Here is a 27,785-nt window from a genome sequence, read left to right on the forward strand (position 1 = left end):
AAAGACAGGAAAAGATAATGCTTCAAAATGGTCCAGAAGCTCCAGTATGACCCAGAACATGTCTATTGTTCGGATACCTCGTTTTCTACTCTCCTGCTCTGAGCTTTTCCACGGGGACCTCTACTCTAAGAGCTCACCACTGTCCCAGCTCAGGAGCGCCTCATACATTCTTCCCAGGACCTGGAATGCCCCTGGGCTCTCCGCTCTGCATTCGGGTTCCAGTGTGTTCTGTCTTGACCACACGGTATAAATCAGTCCTCTCTTTCTCTTATTGGGTCATGTTTGTTTCACTTAAATAATATTCACAAGCTGAGTATATGTATCTGTGAGTGCTCACATGTTCAATCTACACTTGTAAGTTCCAGGAGAGGACTCCATGTTCTTGTTTTAGGTTGTAACGTTCCAAATCCAGCGTGTTGGACAATGCCCGTCACGCATTCAACCCTTCTCGACCGAGATCCGGTGAGCGAATGAAAACATAATGTCTTAAGGAACCCACTACACGTACTGACATAGCTTTTGTCTTGTGCACCCAGAATAATAGAGGTACATATAGTACTAGGTACTGTGCTTGGTAGAATTACAAATACAGTCACTCGAGTTCTATTTTTTAGAATCTCTCCCAAGAAGCCCTGATTGATAAAGGCCAAGACATTTATAATCTGCTCATTGAATGAATCAGTAAGAGATGTTTGAAGGCCCACCAAAATGTTTTCATTCTTTTAAGCTTTTCATGTCACCAAGATGGAAAAATAATTTGCCTTTTATCAACCAGCATAAATGTTTCCTTCTTTTGCCACATTCTTAGCAGTTAGTTACATACTCGTATGGGTTTTCTCTTTCCAGTTTTAGAAACTATAAACTCTGAAAGGCAGGATTTATATGGGCTTAACCTTTGTTTTGGACATGTTAATCAGTGTCTGTAAAATGAAATAGTGTCATATAATTCTTATGTATTCAATGCACATATTTAAAAAACAAGAAACATGTCCTATTTATTTTATAAAATATTCAATTAATGAATGAAAATTGGAAAAGCAATATTAGAAATTCAAGTTTTACATCTAAATAAAAAATAGACAAACTGCAAAAAAATTATTTTTTGAAAGTGAATGGCTCCTGTCCATTGCTACATCCAGCTGCAAATTCATGCTTCATGTTAGTCATTCTGGTTTGGTTTGCAGGTGTATCTCATTGTGGTTTTAGTTCAAATTTTAGTGATGACTAATGAGGTGAGCATTTTTAAAATGCTTGTAGACTCTTTGTAAATTGCTTGTAAAGTTCTTTTCCCCATATTTTTAACTGGGTAATCTGTCATTTTCTAATTGATTAGCAAGAATCCTTACATATGGCTTATTTCCCATACACTAGCCATGTGTGGTATGGATGTGTAAAAACCAATCTTACAACCTTAGAAAGATTAGCTAAAAGACTAAACATGATTGTGTTTAAAATAAAACCCATTTATTTGTGTAACAGTAGGTCTACTTTACAGCATGTTTGTAAGCTGAATGTTTTTGCTGTTATATTTGTCTACAGAGAATTATACAGAATTGCACTTCGTTTCATTGAAAATACCTGTTTTTGCTTCAATGGAGAAATACGGTTGGCCTTGCAGCAAACTGTACACAAGATGAGCGTTATAGCCAGTGGAAGGGTCATCAGCATCACTTGCTGTCACCTGGATGATGGACGTCTCTGAAGGGAAAGTAAACGGTTCCAAGAAATTCACTCTGGTATGACTGAACAATCAATTCAGTTCTGCAGAGGTTTCTTTCTTAGCGAGTACGATGATGATATATGGTCAAATACCAGCACACCTCTTTGTTCTGAGTTTGAATACTATGTAATATATTTTTGTACAGACAAGAGAATGCAACCTCATACAGAATGGCTCCAATTCCCATATAGCACGTAGAATTGTGTGTAGACCTAAGACATGATTAAATGAACCATTGACCAATCCGTGACAATGTGTAATTCAGGTTTTTCAAAGGTATGTTATTAGCAGAGAAATGAAAAAAAATGAAAAAACTTTCCTTCAAAAACTATGTTGTGATCAGTAACTCAAAAAATTGGAGAATGTTGACGGAACATTAATAAAGGTTATTAAAATGAACTTGAGACAGTATCAAATTGAGGACGGGCATAACTATTTTGCTTTTTAATTTCCTTCTGTAAACTACCTTGTTGCTTCAAAAACTTTTTTTAAGTACAAAGCAAAATCTACCAGATATTGATTAGCATTTGGCATTAAAATCCAGTTGCAATCAATAAAAATATAAAAAAATAAGTACTTGTACATTTAAGATTAATGCTCAAATTAAATTTCTTTAAAAGTACTAAGTTTTTCATTATCCCTATGGAATCTAGCATCATGGATTTTCTTCAAAATTCTCATTTATTGATTTGTGATGTGCCATATCAATAAGACCGGTAAAACTATAACACAATACCCAGTAGCCCATGTGATTTTCTTTGCAACAAACACCAGGATTTTTTTCATTACAATCTAATTTTAGAAACCAAGAAACTCTACTAGAAAATCCTTGTAATCTTTGGTAATCAAATTGAAACTTTACCATGGACCTTAATTCTATGTAATGTCTTTGTAATGTTTCCTGGGGTTTTTAAAAAGATTTTATTTATTTACTTTTAGACAGAGGGGAGTAGAGGAAGAAAGAGAAAGTGAAAAATGTCACAGGCCCCCAGCTGGGGAACCTGCCCACAACCCAGGCATGTGCCCTGACTAGGAATTGAACCAACGACCCTTTGGTTATTGGTTCCCAAGCTGACATTCAATCCCCTGAACCACACCAGCTTTGTTCAGTATTTTTATGTTAGTTTTTTAACACTTGTTTTATACTGCACGACTACTTAAAATGTACACAAATTCATTTCAAGTGTTTTAGAATATAGTCCTGCCACTTGTGACAATTTGGGTGGACCTTAAGAGCATTATGATAAATAAGATAAGTCAGACACAGAAACACAAAACTAGACAACATCACATGTGGAATCTAAAAAAGCTCAACACATAAAAACAGACGGTAGATGGCTGGTTACCAGGGGCTGAGAGTGGGAGCATTGGGGAGTTACTGGTCAAAGAGTAGAAACTTGCATTTAGAAGATAAGTTTTGAGGAGCTAATGCTCACTATAGTGATTATCATCCAAGATACTGCATTATAAACTTCCAAGTTGCTGAAGGGTTAGATCTTAAAGGTCTCACTGCAAGAAAAGTAATGATTATGCGACGTGATGGAGATGTTAGGCAATGATTTGGTGGTAAGCATATTGCAATATATAAATATATCAAATCAACACATTGTATACCTTAAACATATAGAATGTAAAATTAAAGTTATAGCTACATAGACAGATAGATAGATCAATCGATCGATCCTTGTAATGATTATGAAGTTATTTCAACAAAAGCCTGCTTAAGAGTAATCAATTTAATCAATCAGTTAGTATTTGGCAAGATGTTCTTTTAACTGTTCTTCTGTGAACACATCCCTTACTTCTCCTAAGAGATCTCGTTGTCTTCACCTAATTTCTTTCCATTGTGATTTTCCATTCCTAGTGTCCAGAACTACACTACTTATTGCTGCTTCAGGAATAGTAGTCAAATACATGATATGGCTAGTTGTTGAACCAAAGAAATTTTTAATATTAAAACTCTATATTTTGTAGTGCATTATGAAGATACATGTAAAAAGTAGATGCCAAATTTACTCTAGCTTATTGTAATGCACTTACTAGTAATATTAGAATTTAAAAAAAAACAAGATTGTGTGTTTACCACCCAAGGTTCACACCCAATACAATTTATAGATAATGTATCACAGAATCATGCATTTGAAACCTACATAGTGTTATTAACCAATGTCACCCCAATATGTGTATTTAAAATGGTGAAAAAATTAAAATAAAAAATCAGGGACAAATGTTTCTAGAAAGATTCCAGAAATAAAATAGGATTGAACAGAGATGCCCTGGTTAAAACTGGACACGGCATCACCCTACTTTAGAATGCCTGCGACAATACAAAATCACCCCCAGGATTGTGTATACAGGTCAGTGACTACCCCAGGACAGGTATGTGGATACTGAATTGCCCCACCCTTAACTCTTACTATGCCATCTTAAGACACCTTCCTGTAATTAGAATTGGCAACTCTTAAAGTTTTAACTTGGCTAGATCCTTGACATTGAGTTAGAAAGGAATGTAAACCAGAAAGTACAGAAAGCTTTCTGGGAGAAGTCACATTATCTTGATCAGACATCATGTGTAAGTGCAAACAACTTCATTTCCTGCCTAAAATTTTTCTTAAATCAATTTTATCTATTCTGTTAGTGAACAGGAGTTTAACTACAAAAAATGGTTCTCTCAGAATTATACAAATAGAACATTCAATAGAACAATCCCAGTTTCTACTATCACAATGATAGTTGATAGTGTTGGCCAAAATTACCCTTAAGAGACTTTTTCAAAAATGCAAATTTAAAATCAGTTTTATCTTCCTAGCTAGTTTCTGCATCTTAAGAGCTTATTTTATTTTATTTTTCAAAATAACCTTATGAAAGTAAATTTAAGAGGATATTTGATTTTGCCTATTTTATTAGACACACTGTATTGCAAAATCATATTGTTATGTAGGTCACATAAGAAGTAAAATCATACCAAGTGCTTGAGAGAAAACATCATACTTTAGTACTCCCAGAATCTTCATTTGCTGACATAATTTTTCATTTGTTATGACATAGATAGAAAATTAAAATGAAGTAATGGTATGTTAATATAAAGCATTTATTATGTATGAGGAATGAAAAATTATGCTTTCTATAGTAGTGTTGATAAGTGCTAAAACTTATAAAACTACATAAAATGTTTGAAGGTTGAAAGCATTATTGATAGCATCAATTATATTCTCAACACCTCAGACCTATTTACCCACTGAAAGTAAAATCTGATGTAAGAATAGTATAACTCTGTCAGTGTTGATTTATACGGATTTTAGTACAAGCCAGGAGAATTACAGAGAACTGAATGATTCTCACCCAAATGTTGTTTAATATTAGTAACAAAACTGTATTAGATAGCAGTGTCTCATATTTCACACAGAATACTTTATCTTCTCATTATTTGGGGGAGGCATCCAAACATAAAAATGCAAAACAGTGATAAATTCTGATGGCTAGGTTAAATATCATGTAAGCAACAGAGAAGGCAGCAACCTGTGGTCAGAACATTATGTATGTTAAGTTTGCATTTATTACAGAATACTATATAAACAGCATGCCACAGTGTAATATCATGCTTGAATGCCAAACTTTCAACTGTAGATTTCAAAATGATTCATTTATTTTTGTATGTAATGTTTTTGTTTTAAATCCAGTGCTAAAAGTATTAACAGGCTTTTCTTAGGATGAAGATACAAATTGTCTAACAGAAAAGCTATTCTTACTCGCCGTTTTATGATGAGTACACTTTGATTAATCTCCAACAAATTTATTGAGATGATGTGGACTTGTCTAGTGGTCAAATTCAAACTCACAGTAAATAATATTCTTTTGACCTACAGCCTGAATCTGTGATCTTGGTAACAAAAGCAGATATAAGCTATTAGATGATCTGGTAAAAAGGCAATTTTCAGAAATTAAATGCATGATGGGCATAATGGTTTAATCCGTGAATCTGCACATTTTTGGACACTGAGAACTTGTTTTGTTAGTATAAGGGTTATTAGTTATTTACAAGTATTGATTGGCCCATCCCTGCTTGTATCTGAGATGAAGCTACTTTACAACCTAGGACCTCCAAGTGACACTCAAGAAACAGATGGCATTTCCCTCTTGTCAACACAATTGGGCAAAGTATTCTTTAAGTAATCTTGTTTTCTGTCCACAATCACCTGAAAATTAGGTCATTCTTATTATTCTTGGGTTGCAGTTTTTACATCTCTGTTTTTAATATTATGAGAGAATTTAAGTCAAATAAATTGGTCTGTATTTAATAAATAATAATATATTCATAAAGAACACAAAGGACAATCGATCATAGTACCCATCAATTTCAATTTATGTGTCCAAAGGCATAAGTTTCATAGGATCTAATTTTCATATTTGATGTATTTTAAGAAACAAAGATTTTTATATTTCTGAGAAATCTCTGCTACACATAATGCTTATTACAATTCATGAAAAAAATAGAAATCTGTATATATTTTTCATAAATCCCCTTTCATTTAATCTCCTTTTTATGATGGCTCTACATTATGACATATTTGTGCCATGTTGATGATAAATAATCTTAAAGTGAAGTTTTTTTCGGCTTTATTGAGATGTACTTGACATGTAATATTAAATAAGTTTAAGATACATGATGACTGATACATGCCTATCCTGGGATATGATAACCACAATAAGGTTAGTTAACATCTCCAACACCTGAAATAATTATAATTTTGTTTTCATAGTAACAACAGTTAGGATCCACTCTCTTAGCAACTTCCAAGGATATAAAACAATCCTGTTAACACTACCAATACTATGTATTACATTCCCTGGCATAGAATCATCTCATAATCGGAAGTTTGTGCCCTCACTGGCTAATGAATCACACATTCAGTTAAAACAGTTCTTGAGCATGGAAACATTTTAAATGACCATAACTGGATCACATATCAGTTCATCACATGTTAGTGAATTGTATCAGTTAAATTTTATTACATATTGTGTTATCAAAATTTCCCGACTCAGTGAGTGAGTGGACTAATTTTGCACAACCACTCTAATTCCCTCCTGTTATAAAGACAGTTCAGATTCCTGAGGTTGTCAATTCCATATCTCATGGAAAAGTACTCTACATGTATTACATTTAAAATATTTATAAAAGTGGCATTGGGTTTAAAAAGAAACTTGAAAGTGTGGGCAGCTCCGCAGAGGTATTCATCCAATTTGCTTTGGGTTTAGTCTTCACATTTCATGATCTTGATGCACAGAGAATTTTTGTCTTATAAACTTACTCCTATCTTTTTTTCCTGTATACCTTTAAGGTTGACCACTTTTCCTCTTTAAAATACAAAAGTATACTTCTCTTGGAAAATAAAGTTTCATTTTGAAGAAACTAGTAAGTGAACATGTTTACACTTTCTCTCAAATAAACATGTTTAAACTTTTCCTTATTGCTTTGAAGACTGAGAATATGTTTTAACAAGACAAATAAGTTACCAATATTCACAAAATTTTAGTAGAGTCATTTTTCAAGTGTTTAACTTAACATGCTTATAGAAGGAATTACAAATGTAGAAATTTCAAATAACTCACTTCCAAAGCATATACTCAAAATTCTAAATCCGTTTTCATTATTAATATGTGCTTGATGTAAATTAATATGTAATACCTTCTGGAGACATCTCTGGTACGATGGCCTCGTACGGTCCATCTAGGAACGTCGGTTCATTGTCATTGATGTCCGTGACTCTGATGGAAAATTCGGACTCGGGTCCCACCGCCCTCCCAGTCATGGTGTCTATGACCTGGGCTCTCAGAGTGTAGCGCTCTCGTTCCTCTCGATCAAGCTTCTGTACCGCATATAAGACACCTGTTTTTTCATCAATGACAAAAGCACTTCCAGCTCCATCACCAAAAAGCTTGTACTGATAATCCTTGTTTTCATTGTCTATCCCATATTTCAACTGCAAGTAAAAAGACAGATCCTTTAGTTTCCAGACATGCCAAAAGGGACACTTTTATTGTAATGATTTTATTTTCTTGCCTCTCTGTTATTTCTGAGGTTAATAATTGTGTGTGATTTCTCTGTTATGTTAAATAAGGTATAATATTAATTTTAAGATTAAATTCTACCACCAGGCATATAATACTCAATTCCCAAATATACCTATTATTCTCAGTCTCATTACTTTTATTTTTTCAAAGCAAAGTGAATCTGTTTACCACTCATAGCATTAATATAATTCTTCATTTTACATGTACAAAGGTTATTATGAAATAGGCTATATGTTACCATAGGCTATATGTTACCATTGGCTATATGTTTTTTTTCATATCTAAATTATTTTGACATAGAAAGGAAAGCCTGCAATAAGCTCCTAATTATTGTGATTCTCTGGCTTTCATGTCTCATCACTTATGAATATGCCCTTCTTCAAAGTGACGGCTTCTCTGAAATTTTATGTTAACCAAGAAATACAATTCTAAATTCCTAACTTGTCTGAGAGCTCAAGGTACAGTGTATTACTCTGTACTAGGTAATACTTTTTTCTATGTATTTGGGAGAATACCTGAAGATATCTTGAACAACTAATTTTAATAATTTAATAACATGTTGAATATCACTGCCATGCAGTGAAAGAATCAAATTGTTACTACTAATAAAAAGATAAAAAGGTCTATCTCTTTTAATTTGATAATCCTTCATTATCATAAAACAAAAAGGAAGGCTTATGACCTAATAAGAAATTAAGGAAAATAAATGGCCTCTTAAATAAATATATTAAATGAAAGCAGAACTTTCATTTAAAACCATGGCCCATGGTTTTCAAATATCATTTTGAAGTAGTTTGAAGATTTGATTCAATATTAGAATGGAAATAAGTCAAATTTGGTAATAAATACATGCATTTCGAGTATATTTAGAAGGCAATTTTCACAGATCAGTGGGCTTGATCTTTTTAAAGGCACAGATTTAAATTTAACAAAAAGCAAAATATTGCATTTTGAACACCTGCCTCTTAATGTCACAAGATGTGTAAGTTAAACACATTTCAATTCCATGGCTTCTAGTATTATAAAATTCCTACATTTCCACTCAAAATATATCTTCCTAATGAAGCAGTTATCATCAATTTGGCAAATCAACATCACTTGAAATTTTTGCTTCATTATGCTTTCCAAACTTAATCTCTTTTAACAGATCAAAAAGAAAGTTCTGCCAGACACATCAGCTAAATTTTATTCTTACCAGCTATTTAATTAACAAGCACCTAACCATGCATTATTATTCTCATTTCAAATAGTTATCTATGTATTTTTTAAGCCTAATGAGGTTTTTCAGGGGGAACCTATCTGGTTGACTATTTTCAAAACTACCTTTACAGAATGAACAAATATAGGCAAACTCAATTGGTACACGTGAAAGGAAAGCAAAGGGTGGGATTTGTGGAGGGAGCAGAAAAACAAAAACCAGAACCTGTGACTGTCAGCTAGGGAGGCAGTCCCTGCTCCGAGGACACGGATGCCCTGCCCGGCTGAGCCAGTGTTCGTCAGCCCGCCACCACTATCAGCAAATGCGGAGCAATTATGGAGCTCCGTGGGGCTCACTGTAAATGTAGTTAGGGAGCCCCAGTTACATAGCAGACACTTCATTAAGGACCTCATTCGTGGCTCTCTGCCTGTGATTTACCTGCAGTCACCTTAGAAAATAAAAAGGGACGAGATAGACTGCTTGCGGGCACACACAGTTTGAAATCAGTCCATTTGCCTAAAATCCTAAGCTAAGCCTTTGGTTGAAGGTCATTGGGATGATGGGATAGATGAGCCCCGGCGCTATCTGGGCAGCAGGATAACTCTGTGTCTCTCCTGGAAGGGTCAGGGAAAAGGAGTTAATGAATTTTGAGTACTTCGCCCTTTGGGCCCAATTAAATTTTAGTGCCAGTTAATTAGCGGTTAAACTTACTTCTGTCCATTCATCTAGAGAAAGAGCTTTACAGAAAAAGACAGGATATTGGAACTACCTCTGTTTAAAGAAAATCAAAGAATAATAAAAACCAAAAACATATATAGGAAATGTCCTTTCTCATAAAGGAAATTCTTTTAAAATATATCCTTATAAGAAAGTGAAAATAATTATTCTTTATACTTCAACTTCCCTCATCAAAACAAAAATAGCATAGGCTCTTGAAGCTAACTTAACTGTAAAAGGATTTGACATTAATCTGCTTCATTAAAAATTAGTGAGGGGTAAATCAACCCCGACTTTGCCTAATAGAAAATCAGGCTAAATACTATTTGTAATATTATTGTTCTCAGTGTAGTTACTTAGCTCCATTACCAAAAATAACATCATTAAGTTTCCAGATGTTGGTGATGGCAGCTGTACTTTTTATACGGGAGTCTACAGTGAAATGGGAAAACCAGCACTTTCCTTCCCCCTCAATCCTGTGTGGATATTTTAGCTGCTAACAAATCTGGAACAATTAATTATGTGGGTATTCCAAGTTTTCTACTGGTTCTACTGAGAATATTTAAAATTCATCAAACACCAAAGCTGCCTCGACTCATTTGTTTAGGTTTACACAACGGTACTTCCTGTACCATTTTCAGAAAACCAGTACCTGGCCAATGGAATGATTAGTCCTATTCATTTCCTCTTGTACAAAAAACTGGTTCCACACCCAATCACGCTTCACTCTCCAATGAGACCACCCGGGGTGCTTAACTTCCTCAGTTTTAGAGTTTCCGGTGGCTGTAAGGTATGGCCACAGGAGAGGAATTCCCATCATAAAAGGCAGCAAAAAGCAACAATTCATTCTGTTCCTTCAGCTCCAGCCGAAACTCCTCAGAAGAAACAATATGTTGCCAACAAAAATGTGATGATCCTTTATAATCTTTGTAAACTCTTAGGTAACTTTCATGTCCTAAAGAACAAGAAACAAAACAAAATTTGACATTTTAAAAACAGCTTTTTTCTCACACAATTGCTAAAGAAAGGATACAACTTTTGCATCCATAAAAATGGAACACAAGTATACATTTAATGGACGATTCAATTAAGCTAGTTAATTATATCTTGTAGCTCAGCAATAACATGAATGGAATAATTATAAATTTCTGTTCAGGCACTGTCAGTTTCAGAGGTAGTCAAATCTGCCTGAGGCTGGAAAGTTGCTGGAGCAGTCTCCTGGGTTGACAGCTGACATGTAGATAGACATTAAAAAAAACCTCTTTTAATTCTTTCATTTTATCTCAGTTAAATAAAAACAAACTATCCCACTAAAGCAGCAGTCAGCCCAGCAGAGGGAAGTATAGTTTGTCTCCTATATTTCAATGGAAATATGTTTTTTCATACAATTCTCCAAACTATCATTTATGTAGTAGTATTAAGTAAACAAAAGGACCATTCACCTTAAAACCCAGGGGATTTAATAACCACTTATCCTGATGTTATAAAACACTGTGAATAGAAAGTCAGTGCATAATAGTTACAGTTTTATGCATGAAAGATAGAAAATTAAAGTTGTTTTCATCTTAACAAATGACTCAATTTTCAGAAAATACAAAATTATAGTGCCTGGGTAACCATGGCTGAATACTTTTAATATGTAAGACAGAAGATGAAAGTATCTTCTAGTACATGCTAGTAAAACAAAAAACTCAAACTGTGAAATTTTCCATTTAAAACTCTCCGTTTACCTGGGACTGATCATACCAGCTCCCTCTCAATGATTTATATGTAAATGAAAAGCTTCACATTTTCTACATCTACAGAGCACATCCGTACAACCAAACTGGACTTGTTTGTTTGGATTTTGGGAAGGAAGAGGAATAATTTCGCCACATCTACAATGCAGTTTAATGTCACAATCAATAGCGACAACAAAAAGCCATAGTGTTCCCATTTCTGTTAGGAGTGTCCTATCTGATACTGCCTTGGATGTCCATGTATTTCTGGACAACCCCTGAGAGATGTCTTGGGTCACTGGCTCCTGTTAGGAAGAGCGGAAAAGTACCTAATTAAGAACGAACACGCTGCGGAGGTGCTCTGGTCTCCCTGGAGTTACTCACAGCAAATGTGTTCTTTGATCAGTTTATTTCATGAAGGTCAAGAGGAAATGCAGCTGAGGCGAAACTTGAAGATAAATCTCACCCTTACGTGACTATTTGAGATTCATATAAAGTATGTTATTTAGAAATTGTTAAATAGGTATACTTAATAACTAGTGAATAATGAAAACATTTGGAACATGTAGTTTGCTTTACTGGAAGATGTGTTGCATAAATTTAAGAAATATTACTAACGGTAATATTAAGTAAACTTATAATGTTGGGCAAATAACATTTTTTGTCAATTTTATATTAAGATATTTTCATACATCTAGAAATAGAGAAAATAGTATAATAAACACCTAGACACCATTACTCAACTTCAAAATTATCAAGGTTATGACAATCTTATTTCATCTATGCACATATCCATTTTCTGATATTAAAACAAATTTCACACATCACAGCATATTAACTATTCATTACACAGAGACCTGTGCACTCTGGTAAAAATGCTTTATATATGGGTGTATTTATCCATTTAAAAAGCAAATTTTGAATATTACAAATTAAGGATGTCTTTAATATAATCAAATATTCAATTAGTACACAAATTAAAATATTTAAGTATCTTTGATTCAGGATTCAACTGTGTCCCCATAATGTGGCTTATTGATGCATTCCTTTTGTCTCATTTAGTCCATAGGTTTTATCACTCTCAAATTTAATTTTTCTTTTAATTTATGAGTTGGACAAACTGTGACTTATCCTGTACAGTTTCCCACAGTAAGGATTTTGCTATGTCCTGTAGTGTGATTTAATATGTTTGTTTACCTTCTATAAATAGATAGAGGCTTGATTAGATGCAATTTTAAGTAATTGTCAAAAATACTCATCTTTGCCCTGGCTGGTGTAGCTCAGTGGATTGAGCGTGGGCCTGAGAACCAAAGGATTGCAGTTCGATTCCCAGTCAGGGCACATGCCTGGGTTGCAGGCCAGTTCCCAGCAGGGGACGCATGAGAGGCAACCGTACATTGATATTTCTCTCCCTCTCTCCTTCCCTTTTCCTCTAAAGATAAATAAATGAAATCTTTTAAAAAATCAGAATGTATTTAAAAAATACTCATTGTTGATGCCCTGTACTACCTATTGTGCAGTGTCTGGAGGCATAAAATAAATACCTATTTTTTTTTTTTTACATTTTGTTTTTAGTGTTGAAGCTGTTCTTGTTTCAAGATTCATTAGTAGATTCATGTACCATGAATTGGTTCAATATTATTTGGGTCAATATTGGTTCAATATTTATTGAGTTTCATAGTCACACTTTTTTTAAAGTTTTACCAGTTATTGATGATTATGGCCTAAACTGACTATTTCAGTGACCACGTGGTGAAACACAACAGAAAAATACAAACTCAAAAATCACCGAGAGGAAACCCTACAATGAAAATATAATATCTGAAATGAAAACTAAATTCACTGGGTGTTTTTATCAAAATCCTGAATGCTACAGAGGAAAACACATTGGTTATGAAGACTGTGTAATAGAAATTACTCAAACTAAAGTACAAAGTACAACAGCAAAAATGACTTTCATAATAAATTTTAGTAACTTGGGAACAATCTGAAGTGGTGTAACAAACACGTAATTTGAATCCCCAAAAGGAAGAAAGTGAGATTGGGATAAAATAATAAGACTGGTTAATGGTTTCTCAGATTTGCAGAACAATACCACACCCCCAAAAATCTCAAAACACATGAAACAAGAGGAAAAAGAGCAAAAAAAATGACACACTATATTTAAATTATTAAAATAAAGTATAAATAGTAAATAATAAAACCTCACCAGAAAAACAAACTAATAAAATCTAATAAATGTTCATCACAAAAAATGCAGGACTCATTGAATGATATACATAGAGTTCTGAGAGAAAATGCTTTAATCTACAATTAAACAACCTTCAAAAGAAGAGCAATATAAAGCAGAGTAGAAAAAATAATAGCATAACTGATCTCTGAAAATATTTTTTAAAATGTTCAGATTTAAGGGCATATGAATCTACATAATGCAACATAATGAGATGGAAATATAAAATATATGGGTAAATGTTATTTTGTTTTATTAATATTTTAAAAGTAATTTTACTGTTCATGCATTAATAACAATGTGTGACAAGGTATGTAACATATGTAGAATAAAATCTATAATGACAATGGCACAAACAGCAAGATGTGGAAAATAAAGGCATCACACAACAGCGATTCGGTGACTCTGACATGTGACCAATGTACATCCATATGAGCTATTGATGCACACAATGTCATCTCAGATAATGATGCTGGTGACAAAAAGTCCATATATGGTTCCATTCATATGTCCCCCCAGAAAATGTCAACCTATCACAGTGACAGAAAGCAGGGTGGTAGTCGAGAGAGAATGGAGATGAGGAAGGGACAAAGGATGACTGGGGTCACAAGGAAACCTTGTGGGTTGATGACTGTACTTCTCATCCTGATTGAGATGATGGTCTCACAGAAGTAGAAATATACTAATCTATAAACTAACTATTTTTATTCCTTTATACATGATGAAGCTTTTAAGTTTCTCCATGTGGGAGGCAAATATAAATCAGAATAATTAGGAAAACATATATAAAAAAAGAAAGTTCAAATTAGGGTACTCTATAATACTAATTATAGAAGTGTTTCAAAAAAATTAGAAGGTGATGCCCAAGACTATGGCCATAAATAGATTTTGTAAAATAACTCTAGGTAAAGAAAAATGACATGCAAAATGTATCATGATAATGACCAAGATAGTAGGGAGAGAAAGTGGTTCAAAGCTTGAAGTTTAGAATTATCTGTCACATTGTTCTCCTTCTAAAACAATCTGAAGTATATGTATCAAACAGCGATACTCATTAAATCTGGGTGACTTTTCTACCATAGGTTATATATTTTCAGGTTATGTGTGTGATTGAAATATTTCACAAGTAAATTTAAAATTACAAGTCAAATGTAATTTTATAATCCTAGATCATAATAGATAGGCATATCCCGTTACTTGAACTTTTCTGTATAAAAATACAGAAATGAAATATAGTAATAACAATGTCTGAATGATGAAATAATGTGGCTTTGTTTATACTTTTCCACATTTTAAATTTTCTATAATGGTCAGAAAAAAAAAACACTCTTCTATTTCAGGGGAGGAGAAAACATTTCAAATAATAGTCCACTTGTGATTGAAGACTGTTGGCAGCTGTCAACAGTGCCAGACTGAGAAATACTCAGGGCTGAGTCCAGGCTAATAAGGGAAAATGCTCCCAATTAGCATTCTGAAGCGGTCCCCAGAGAAACGAGCGCTGACATTGTTGCCCTACTTCTGCAATTCTGGTTATATTTTCCAATCAGATGAATGCTTAAAGAAAAACCTGCATGCTATTCTAATATGGAAAAAAGAACATCATGCTAATACTCTCTCAAGTTAATATATTTAGGTTTAATCTCATTGCCAGAATCTAGGCACAATTACTTATATTTATTAAATAAAATGTAGAGTGACTGCACCCTACAGTATACTTCAAAATATACAATGTATAATATTACAATGATATTGATATTAACATATTGCATAAAATTTTACTAACATTTAAATAACATTATTTTCCTAAGCATGAACTATTAAGTCCAAGTAGAATCATATGGCTTTATTATTGAAAATATATTTCATCTATTGTATTACATCATATATGAAGGAATTTATATCTAGAAAGTTTTTAGTGACCTTCCCAATACTAAGTAGTTATTTAACACTAAAGGTAGGACTGGGAACCTAATCTTGAGGTCATAGAGTGAAAAATATATGCTATGCTTTCCTGAACAGGAGAAAGAAAATTCATAGGTATCTAACATCATGCATAATATCTGTCACTATCAGTTCACTTTTAGAATTTGAATAAAGATCTATAATTTGCATTATAGTGTTTGGACAAGTCTTGAAACCGGACACTAAAAATGTTTTCTATTACCCACTTTCAGGACACCTCCATCTCAGTTATTTTCGAGATTCATGAGATTGATTTAAAAGAAAAAAAAGGAAGAATAAGTCAGAACGATGGATTTGGTGGTTGTGAGGGGGAGAAGAAAAGTTGAAGCTGCGGAAATGTGCATGGGGTAAATGTAGAAACTTAATTCTATTTGCCACCTCTTTAAAATCAGAGGAAACTGGCAGTCTTGTGGAGCGACACTCCCCGTGAGGACTTTTAAGTGGCTTTCTCAGAACCGCTATTAGGAAACATGGAAAGAAAGGAGAGTGGGTGCAGGCTGTGTGCCTACGCGAGAAGGAAGCGACACTTCCAAACCCCAAATTGTGATGGTCCCCGTGCCAACTCTCTTGCCCCAGACCTGGAATATAAAGGATCGTTCTTTGTCCCGTTTATGAACTCTCATTAAACTGTGCATAGTTACTGTCAGAAATAAAAGCTGCGCGCTACAGATAAAGCATTGTAAAGTCAGAATGCCTGTGTATGGGCGTCTGGAGCCTTCTTGGACAGCGTAGCCTTCTCCATTCACTGTGTGGTGTCCTGAAGATAGGGACCAGCAAGTGCCATTCCCTGCCTGCACTGGCCATTGTGAACTCGGTTTCTGAGCAGCGAGGCGGGATGTCTTTTAATGAACACCAAGTTTGGAGTGCTCCACACTTGACAGATTGAGCCCACGTGTGCAGAATATTCGAATGAGCAGAGACAGAGTCCAGCTGATGAAATACGCACTGGCAAAATCTCATTAAAAAAGAAACAAAACACATCCCATTTTCTCCCCTCTTCCACTAACTACTAAAACATGGTTTCTCCATATTATTTCAAGGTTAAATCTTTGCATGCCTCTGTGCTGAAGATTTTGTCTGAAACTACTTTTGGACCCTATTTCTAATTATATGTTGTGCATGTAATTAATCTGCATAAAACTCAATTATGTCTTTGCCATTTTGGAATCTAATATTCATTTACCCATTACATGTCCAAAGGCTATTTCTTACACTTCTTTTCCTGTGTGATTGCAGTCAAACCTGGAAAATATCTTCTTTTATAGAATCCCTTTCCCCTTAATGTTCTTTCAAAAATAAGTAATCAGGACAAATAAAGCAATGCCTTATTTCTAATATCCAAAACATTATTTGAATGTGACTTACCTTATTTAAGGAGGTAAAACTATGTGTGTGTGTGGGTATATGTTTATTTTCATTGTATAATTTAAAAACACTGGAAATTCCCTGTCTTAAACCTATTCATTTGGGGAAGATGCATGCAATTGGTCTCACAATTGACAAGTACACAAGTGAATGAAAACAAATTTCAAAACGCATGCTCACATAACATTATTCAGCCATTGAATGTGGTGCTGTAAAGTGTCTTGAAAGGGGACCTTCTGCACCATTGGTGGGAATGCAGACGGGTGCAGCCACTGTGGGTAGCAGTAAGGAGACACCTCAAGAAAAGTAAAGATGGATCTGCCTTTTGACCCAGTGATCCCATTTCTGGGAGCACATCTGACGGAAACCGAAACACTAATTCGAAAGAACATAAGCACTCCTGTGGTCATTGCAGCATTATTTACAGTGACCAAGATATGGAAGTAGCCCAAGTGTCCATCAGTAGATAAGTGGGTAAAACAACTATGGGGCATTTACATGAGGGAATTTTACTCACCCACCCCCCAAAAAAAGGAAATTTTACCCTCTGCAACAGTATAGATGGATGTGGAGAACATTATGTTAATTGAAATAAGCCAGACAGAGAAAGGCAAATGCCATCTAATTTCACTCATATGTAGAATCTAATGAACAGACTGAACTCATAAGCCAAATGGAGGCAGACTCATAGATGGAGAGCAGATGACAGCTGGTGGGGTGGAGGGATTGATCAAAAAGGAAAAGGACTCATGGACAATAGGGTGGGAATTGCTCGGGTATAAGGGGACTAAACGGTAATAGAAAAAATATAATAAAGATTAAATAAAACTGTTGCTGTAATACTTCCTTAGGTTAAAAAAATAAATACATATAAAATGATGCCACTTATTTAAGGAAAAAATGTAGACAAATACAGGGAAGATGTGGAAGATTATGCCCTCAAATGCAAACAGAAATCATCTCTGAAACCAGGAATTATAGATGGATTTAAACTTCCCCCATGTGTATTTGTTTTAATATTTAACATATACATACATAATTTTATAATAAATTATAAAACGATTTACATAAGTATAGGTTTTTCACACCAGGGCGAAGATCAAGAGATCACCATTTATTGATTCTGAGGTCATTCTCCCAAATGTGTGGAGCTGAAAAGTTCTAAAGGCAGCTCAGCGAGCTTAAGAGTGCCACCTGTGCAGGGGGATGACAATGAGAACAGTCGCCACCCACCTACTGCATTACTTTGGGCAACTGGCCCAACCACTGCATGCCTCAGTGATCTCCTGGGAGATATGAGGGTAATAACAGTACTGTCCCTTAGGGTTATCTTGATTAAATGAGAATCTGCATCCATTATACTGTCTGACACCTACCAAGAGTCTTCATCTAACTAGGTGAATATCTTCCTAGAAGTGGGTAGGAAAGATCTGATCACTTCCGTTCTTTTAAACTTTGAAATACTCAGCTGCTGTTATTTCTGTAGTGTGCACACATGTAAAACTTTACAAATGACTATCGCAAATATAGTGTAGGATACATTATGCCTGATGCATGTGTTCTACATGGATTTTCAAATGACTTGAATGTCATTCTATTGTTTCCAAGCATGGCTAAATGACTATGACAAATAAAAATTGTCATGCTTGAAGCAATATGTGATATTGCGTGGGCACATATAGGTTGCAAATGATCCCAGTGTGATTCAGAACAATTATGTTTTCAAAGAAGACTAATTATGACTTAACAGATGAAAATATTATAATCTATGCACTTATACCATTTGTAACTGGATCTAATTAGAAATTGTCTTTTCTATGACCTCTTCTTGGTTACATAAAGATAATTATTCCATCTGTGAAAACTTATAAAAATATAATGTACTCTGGAAGCCTTGTGAAAAGCTGAACTAAGCTCAGCTACAATCGCTTCTCATAAAGAAAAGTGGATGGCAATTAATATAATGTCTCCATCTTTAGGAAACCATTGAATAGGCCTGACCAAAAGAACATTTCAGGAGGCTTATACTGTGTGATGATCAGAAAGTTCCAAAGCTTAAATTGAAAAAGAAAGTAAGAAAAAAAACCTCTTAAAATAATGATTTCTAAAATGGGCTTTAAAAAAGGAGAAAACTTTTTTCTTCCTCAATTTAAAGAAGCATGTCTAACTTCTTACACTGGAGTTTGATGCACGCAACTCAGTGTGAAACATACAGTAAAATGCGGCCTATGGGGCTGGAAGTGGCAATATTATCACAGAGAAAGTAGTTAGTCTTTCCCTTTCTTTAATTTCTTTTAATTTTTAAGGATTATTTATAAAATGAAAAAATGAAGACCTTGCAATGTCTATTAACAATCCCTTTTATTACTCAAGCATTTTTATAATTCCTTATAGAGGAATAGCATGGATGGTTGGTGGCTGGTGGTAGACTATATCTTGAAATTTATTTTTTATATTATATACACAACCTCAATATTCATGTCAAAGAAGGTACTCTGTATTGTGTGAATCTATTTAAAATCTTTACTACTTAAGGCCCTGGCTGGTGTGGCTCAGTGGATTGAGCACCAGCCTGTGAATCAGAGAGTTGCTGGTTCAATTCCCAGTCAGGGCACATGCCTGGGTTGTGGGCCAGGTTCCCAGTAGGGGGCACATGAGAGGCAACCACACACTGATGTTTCTCCCTCCCTTCCCCTCTCTCTAAAAAATATAGATAAATGAATAAGTAAGTAAATAAATAAATAACTATCTTGTCCACTTAAACCCAGAAGCAGGGATATTTTAATGGAAACATATTTAGTTGTTTCAAATGAAATGTTCAGTGTTTCAGCTGAAATCTCTTGGGGAATCTGTATTATTTATGGTCTCACTTCCCTCTCAATGTCTACCTTTATATTTAATTTATATTTCTTTTTATTTTAATCATTAGTTCCAATACAGCATTAGTCATCGGTGAAAGAATTTGAGTCCTCTACTCTGTCCTTAAAACCACCAGGGATCCCAGGACATTGAAATGGTTGCTCTGCTGTGCCCTCCTCGCCGCTCTGGATGGTTTACTGCCATCCTGTAGGTGACAATGCTCCCCAGCATTCAGGCTGACCATGGTCCCCAGAAAGGGTGATGGGAGTGAGAGAAAAATGAGTAACTGAAAACAGAATTCACAAAACTTGATGACCGACTGGATTTCAAGAAAGAGTGCCCAGGTAGGGAATGTCCATGATAGGTTTGGAAATACTGAGGCTACGCTACCTGCAAAAATCACGGCCAATGTTTCTGAATGGGAGCATGGTGATTCCAGACTCAGAGAGAACTGTAATTCTAATCCTCCCTTCCCTTCCACTCCATTGCTCTAAGAAAATGTTGGCTCTAATTCTGTAAGATTTCACAAGCTATCCCTAAATGCTGGACAATTAGTAAGCCGAAATAGATGTGACCAGACTATGAAATACAAATAAAAAAGGAACTAAAATATTTAGTCCCCATGGAAGACAAATTACTGTTTACCAATATCCCTCTTTCAATCAGGCATATCGATCTATCCAGTTTTGCTAATGAAATATAAGTAAATGTGATGTCTATCAGTTCAGAACTGAAGCTAGGGAAGGCCCAGGAATGATGTTCTTCTCTCTCCCTTCTTTGGCAAGCAAGAGTCGTAGTTAGGAGAAAGCGTAGCCTCAGTCAAGATTGGACCACTGAGTGAGGTTGGGGAGCTGGGGGCTGCCCTCCACCAACTCCCATTAAATACTTGTGGTATTGAGCTTGTTGGGAATTGGACAGTTCCTTGGTAACCTAGCCTAGCACTCCAATGAAATCACCAACTACATTCCAGGCACCTTCATGGATACCTCATGTGTTCTCCTTGTTAGTCTTCCTTATAATTCAGGAAGATATTAATTATTAATCTCCTTTTAAAAAAGAGAAGAAAAAAAGATTAAAGTGAGCTTATATAAACTAAGGAGAGAAAGGAAGTCCCCAAGACCAGCTATAGGCAAAAGCTGGAATAAAGACTTAACAGAGGAGATTAAAAAAATACCTAACCTGAATGAATAGAAGTTGAATAGGGTCAGCATTAGGGAGAAATAGGATATGCTCAGGGACAAGTTCATTTGCATATTAATTTAAAAACATTACTTCAAACAGCAGACCAGGTCAAAGTACTTCTAAATCAAGGTATTAAGGCTACAAATCTCCACAGCCTGTAGAATTCAGCTAATTCCTGCTTGTGTCTATTGCAAATCTTGATTTTTCTAGGGTATTTTCTCCACAATATTAGGTACTAACTTAATTCTTCTGCCATTTCTTCACAGTTTTTAAAGCAAATGCTTAAAAGCCTTTTTTCCTGAGATTTTTTCCCCTGAGATTTCACTATTTTTCTGGTGCACTCAGAGTCACATGCATTTCCTACGCATTTATTACCAGGGTATCACGTGTGCACAGCCACAGTTGGTGAAATATTGAAATCAGTTTTGGTTACGCCATTAATAAGTAAAGCCGAAAAAATTCTTCTATGTTCAGAGTTATAATGAAAAATGTTTAAAATTAAAATTAGATATAAAGGTATTTAATTTCCTAGAAAGTAACCAATTTTTTTCTTTTGAGATACACAGCACATTTTTCACTTTCTTAGGTAATTAGTTGAAGTACTAAGTTTTGTTTTATTTTGAAGTGACAGAGAGACATACATATATCCTGGTAGTATTTCCAGGAGGTAGCAAGCAGGAAATAATTTGTTGTTAGCTGTTTCTTGCGTGTGATGTTAATTAACACCTAAAATAGCAGCACTTAGTATTTGGAAATAAGAAAAACAGAAGCTAAATTTTTACAGTAAATGATTTTTATACTTTATGAGTATTTATAAAGATAAAAGGAAGTTAGGAGTAGTAAATAAAGAATATGCAGCTGATGATGAGGCTACAGTTATACACTCATAACATAGTAGCTGCAGGTTTAATGGTCTTGCAAAGTATTTTAACAAATATAGAAAAAATCAAATTCCCTTAACATGAATAGCAGGCTTTAATAGTAAATACATTCCTGCTTTCTATGTCCCAAGATAAAACTTTAGTACAATACTTTAATTCCAAATAAAATGTACATAAAAATTTTAAAAAGATGTTTTTTAAATTTAGAAAATAATACAAGGATACCTCTAGGAATAGAATGGGTTAAAATACATATAAATTTATGGAAGAAAAAGTATCATAAATATAGTTAATCTAAGATAAAAGTGGACTTAAAATGTGAGTAAGAATATCTTTTTTTAGTTTTCTGATTCCCTTGTAATTGATTACAGAGAAGATAAACATGTTATTTTTTAAATGCTTAAATGTAGAAGTATTCAGTATAATATGGATGAATGACTGAATTATTGAGTAAGTAAATTTTTCTTTTATCTTAAAAATTTGGGTTATATGGAGTATAAGTCACTCCAGTTTATCGTGGGCAGGGAGATTAATGCATTCTGTGGAAAGGAATATTTTTCTATGAAATAATTCCTCCCTATTTTTTATATCTGGTATCCCTAACACCATTTTTCATTATATATAGAAGCCAGCTAATTAATATCTAAGATTCATAATAACTAATTTACACATATACAGCTTGACCAGGTTTTCCTTGTTTCTTCATTCTCTACAAACAAAAACTCAGAGATATCTTTATAATACAATTTCACATCATCTCACACAAATTATACCTATGAGTTAAGAGCTGTGTATTTTAAACTGTTAAAACGTATATACATATATATACATATGTAACACTTATTATATAAGTGACTTTATTAAATATATATTTTATAAAATGGCATAGCATTTTACTGTGGTCATTAATTATCAAATGAGCAAATATGTAAATTTGACTTGTATCCTTTGACAAGTATATAGATGCACATATGTACAAGTGTGTACATATGTATGCAAATACATATGCTTATTTATTACTAACCAAGGTGTTTGGAATCAGATCCTGATGTGCCTACAGAACTGGAGCATTTGATAGACATTAGATGGAAGAGAAGATCAAGAGGCAAAGAAAAACCAATGTCTTATTTAGAAGGAGGGTCCGCACCCAGCTGAAAAGTGGTGTCCTGGCCCCTGCATTTTTCATCTGTCACTTTGGGAAAAGGGCTCTTTTTGGCCTTGCTGGATCAAGAGCAAATTTCAAGCACAATCAAGAAGTATTTGTTTAATAACAAACAATACTTTTAAAATTCAAACAAAAGATGCATCTCTGTTCTGTTCTCTTTCTCGTTTTCGTGTTATGGTGACAGTCCCTGTTTGTCTTTGAATCTTGGCAGTGTCCTCTCTTCATCAAAGGATGTCAGAATGTCCACTAGAGACTTTTAAGTAGATGGCGAACTCTTGGAAACAATCCAGCTGTAATTCAACTTAAAAGCGGAAAAACGGTGGCATTTTTCTCCTATGATTTATGTATAACTTACTCATTTTCATAGAAATGACATTTCTAAGTTTTGTACTTAGAGAAAATTACTTAGGTTATTTTAGGCCATAACTGATATGCCAAAATTATTTCCACTTTAACCTACTATTCTGCACATTTATGGTGATCTTTTATTATGGAAAGTCATAGGATGAAGGGGCATAAAAATGTGGATGTACTAATCCTGCATGTTTATACGTCACTGTCCTGTAATAACATTTTAAACTTTTACTTTATTTAGGCCACATTATAGTGTTGTATAACTTTCAGGTCTGCTCCAGGGTGCTCACCACCAAAAGTCTAGTTCCCAGCTGTGGTCACACAGCTGGCCTGCTTTTTCCACATGGTCCCCCCCTCCAAGCTCTTCCCCTCTGGTAACCACTCATCTGCTTCCCGGTTCCATGAATTTGTTTTTCATTAGACCTGGTATGCCAAAGCAGAGTCTCTGAACATTATGTTCTGCTTGAACATTATGGCATCCTTTGATGATTGTGAATGTCTTTTACTGAGTAATTAATGCAGCACATTTCTGATGAAACCACTTCCTCTTTACTGGAGCTAGAACTGCATTCGAAGGGAGATAAGAATTCTCTTAGTGAATCATATGAGAATCCTCCAGAGGGCTTACATCATTGCAAAAGAAACTGACTTGTTGTAAGTTGCAAAAAGGTAGGTTTTAGAACATTTTGCTGGACTCTCAACTGAGTGGTGATGTGAGCCGGTGATGAACACTTTAAAAGTATGGATTATTTTTAGAAAGTATCAGACTTCTTTCTGGTCACTTTGGTAAAAGTCACTCATTTCTCAAATCTACGAGCTTTTAGCAGCATTGCCAGAAAGAAGGATTCATACGGGCTCACTAAATTCCACATTTGTATGTGTAGTCCTCAATCTAATACGTCTCATCAAAGGTCAGGTCGTCAAAGGTCACCATACTAAAGGAAATCGCCATGACAACAAAATGTACATGGTCCACTTCCTCATTCTCATCAGCATGGTTCTCAAACATCAGGTCGGTGGCAATAAAACCCAATGCAAGCAAAGTAGGGAATGAGAACTATGCGTCCCTCTAAACTGTAGAACATGTTAAATATTCTATAGCACCTGAAATCTAACATTACATTGGGAGACATCTGAAGAGTGTGAGGGGCAAAAAATTCAGTATCAATCTATATTCTTAGATAGGTTTATTATAAAAGAATAGTAACAATTCTTAGGAATGCATAGGAAGCATTTAAAGAATAAAATATCAGATAATTTCTAGATTTCATAAGCTGGCTATTTACTTAAAAATGAATAATTCTACACTTAATTTTATAATGATTATTCCTTTTTGAAAAATACTTTTATTGGTTGAAAAATGTGATAAGCAGAGAGAGTCACATTACATTGAAATTTAAATATTCTAAAACATTTTTTAAACTATAGTTGACATACAACGTTACATTAGGAAGTTACTATGATTTTATTTACTATGTTTCCTGTACCTTATAATAGATCCCAGTGATTTATTTTATAACTGAAAAGTTTGTATTTCTTAATCCCTTCAGCTTTTTCAAATAAAAATTATAAGCATGTATATATGCATATTTGTCATACTTAAACAACTAAAGTATTTAGATTTTAATAAGTATTTTGTATGAACTTATATGATTTTACTATATTAATTTATATTGCAAATTACCAAGAATGTGTATATTACTAAATTTGCAAATATTGAATTTAATCTATTTATTTTTATTTTTACTTATTTATTTTTAGAGAGGGGGAAGGGAGAGAGAAAGAGAGGGAAACATCAATGTGTGGTTGCTTCTCACATGTCCCCTACTGGGGGCCTGGCCCACAACCCAGGCATGTGCCCTGACTGGGAATCAAACCATTAATGCTTTGGTTCATAGGCCAACACTAATCCACTGAGCCACACCAGTCAGGGCTACAAATATTTTATATAAATAATACCTTCTGTACAGATATAGTAATTCAAAAAATGAATTCATGGACTAAAGTATAAATTTATATACTCTAAAGAAAAAATTTGCCATTCTATTTAGATACTTTTGTTGTTTATCTCTTCATATTCCAGATCTACTAAATCCCTTTGGCAAAATTTCATTGAAATACTTTATTAATATTAGTAACCTAATTAAAATTATTTTCAACAAATTAGAAACACATTGAATTGTGTCTCAAATTTGGCATTTTCTTAATATACAATTTTATACCTTTCAAAGTTGATAAAATAGCCTTTTATTATATGTAATGAATATAATATTTTCTAATTACATGTATACATATTTCAATATATATGTGTTTATAGTCAAACTAAACTCAGTGGTTTACTTTTAACGGTATTATTTATAACATTCTTAATTCAGCATTTTGTTTATAAAATTTTCAAATGTCTATAGAGAGTTTGATAGCAAAAGAAGAAAATTAAATACTTGTATGTGAAAATAGATTGGTCTTCAAAGAAACATTTAGTTTTATTCAGATATGCAGAAAGTACCATACTTATATCACTTCCTAAATATAAATCATTTATTAGATTATTTACTCTGTAAGTAAATATTTGTTCTCATAATTTCAAGGTTGACAATTTTACTATAAGTATCATCTGGTAGTGTGGAGGTAAAATACATGATAGACTAAAAACCAAAATTCTAGAGAAAGGAAAAAATACAGTGGTGATACATATCTCCTGGCAACAATATTTTAAATATTCTAGATATAAGCAACTTTTTCTCCATCTGAACAATAATGATGGCTAATTGCTCTCACATATATTTGTCTTAGAGAAAGTTCAAAATACATGTCACAGTTTTCAAGCATTAGAATTTTTTCTTTTCTGTGAAGTACACATTGGCGAAGAGCTTTTCAAAGTACTTTTTGGCACTATAGTCATTAAAAAATAATTTATACAGTTCAATGTATGCCTGATTATCCCATTCTTACCTATGTCTTCAAATTCTAGCAGTTCCGAAGCAATGGAAGTTCAAGATTCCTGTTAAACACACGAGGGACAGTAGAAGAGATTATTCTTCTTTTGCTTCCCTGGCGTCTCATCAGACCTGACTGAGTCACTGTGCTCTGGGCTATGGCGTTCAGCACCATGACACTCGGTTTGTCGCTGCTCACTGGACGCTATTTTGGGTTCTCTGAGTAGAGCCTTGAACACTGAGCCCTTTGTGTAAAATACCGTAAGGGTGCTCTGGTGTCCGCTCCTAGTCTGGGGTTAAAATGCAGACAGCTCCAGCAAGTAGAATGAACTGATCGTATTCTTTGCCCTTTTCCTAACAATGAGCAAAAATAAAATAGAAATGAGGTACTTATGGCCTTGAGGTGATAAAGAGGGAATTCAACTTATGAACTTATGTAAGAGGGCTCTGCAGGGGAAAGGACACGCCCCTGCAAGATCAATAGGAGAAAATAAAATGCTTTCTGAGAACAAAAACAACAAACAAAAGCTTAGAACAATGGTAAGCCCTTTTTTGTCAGACTCAGTAAAACTTGGCTCCTAGTTAAAACATATCTGTTAAATGTGGCAACACTTTGTATAGCCTTACAAGATTTATCTGTTAAATTCTAGTTGCAGCAGTATTGGTGTGATATAATTAAAATTTATCTGTTCATAAACATACACATTTCATCTTTTATTTCTGTTTTGTTTTGCTGGTGTGAGCTCACCTTCTCTGGAGCTCTGCATTCAAGGAAGAGTTTGTCTTGATTAAACTGTAATCTAATCCCCATGATAAAAGAAATTGGCAATAAATAACTACATAAATAACAAAATGTCCATTCTATAAAAGACACACTTTAACAATTGACAATACAAAAACAAACAGTTTAAAATACTAGAATTCAGAAACAGAACTCCAGAAATGCAGACTTATCACTGTTGATTGTCCTGATTGTCAATCTCTATCATCTATCATCTTTACTTTCACAAGACTGTGTCAGAGGTCAGAGTGGTACAAAGACACAGAAGACTGTGACCAACCACTTCTTGAAAATGAAAGGCACATGTAATTTTTAAGCATCCCAAAGGGGTGAAAACAAAATGAAAATCCAATAGAATCATTTGGGAAGAGAGGAATGTCAGCCTCCACCACACATGCGATGAGACGTGAAACACATGTTATCGAATCGCTGCAGAGCATGGGAAAACTGTGGAACAGAACAGCTCATTTGTGGACTGAGCTGAACCGTACAAGTGGATGCCCTGTGTGTTGCTTAAGTTTCCTGAAATGCAATTGTACCTCTAAAACGCTGCTACACTTTCTAAAAATCGTGCATATACTTGTGAAAAGAAAGATCCTGCTTAAATGTATATATTGAAACTAATGAAAACTAGTCATTGGAAGT

At 34.3% G+C, this 27,785-nt stretch overlaps 1 protein-coding gene across 2 annotated transcripts in view; it reads right to left on the bottom strand.

Moving 5' to 3' along the window:
* Positions 1–26,500, bottom strand: part of CDH19 (cadherin 19) — a 46,324-nt gene extending 19,824 nt beyond the window's left edge. For both annotated transcript variants that reach the window (XM_037128713.2, XM_053664137.1), the window contains exons 1-4: positions 26,376–26,500; positions 10,360–10,662; positions 7,407–7,701; positions 1,579–1,698 (exon numbers count right to left, since the gene is read on the bottom strand). In XM_037128713.2, coding sequence (XP_036984608.2) covers positions 1,579–1,698; positions 7,407–7,701; positions 10,360–10,554 — 610 coding nt within the window. In that variant the 5' untranslated portion in view covers positions 10,555–10,662; positions 26,376–26,500. The remainder of the gene's footprint in view (positions 1–1,578; positions 1,699–7,406; positions 7,702–10,359; positions 10,663–26,375) is intronic.
* Between the last annotated feature and the right edge of the window lie 1,285 nt (positions 26,501–27,785).

This window comes from Artibeus jamaicensis, unplaced genomic scaffold, assembly GCF_021234435.1.
Source record: "Artibeus jamaicensis isolate MK-2021 breed Jamaican fruit bat unplaced genomic scaffold, CSHL_Jam_final contig_354, whole genome shotgun sequence".
Classification (NCBI taxonomy): domain Eukaryota; kingdom Metazoa; phylum Chordata; class Mammalia; order Chiroptera; family Phyllostomidae; genus Artibeus; species Artibeus jamaicensis.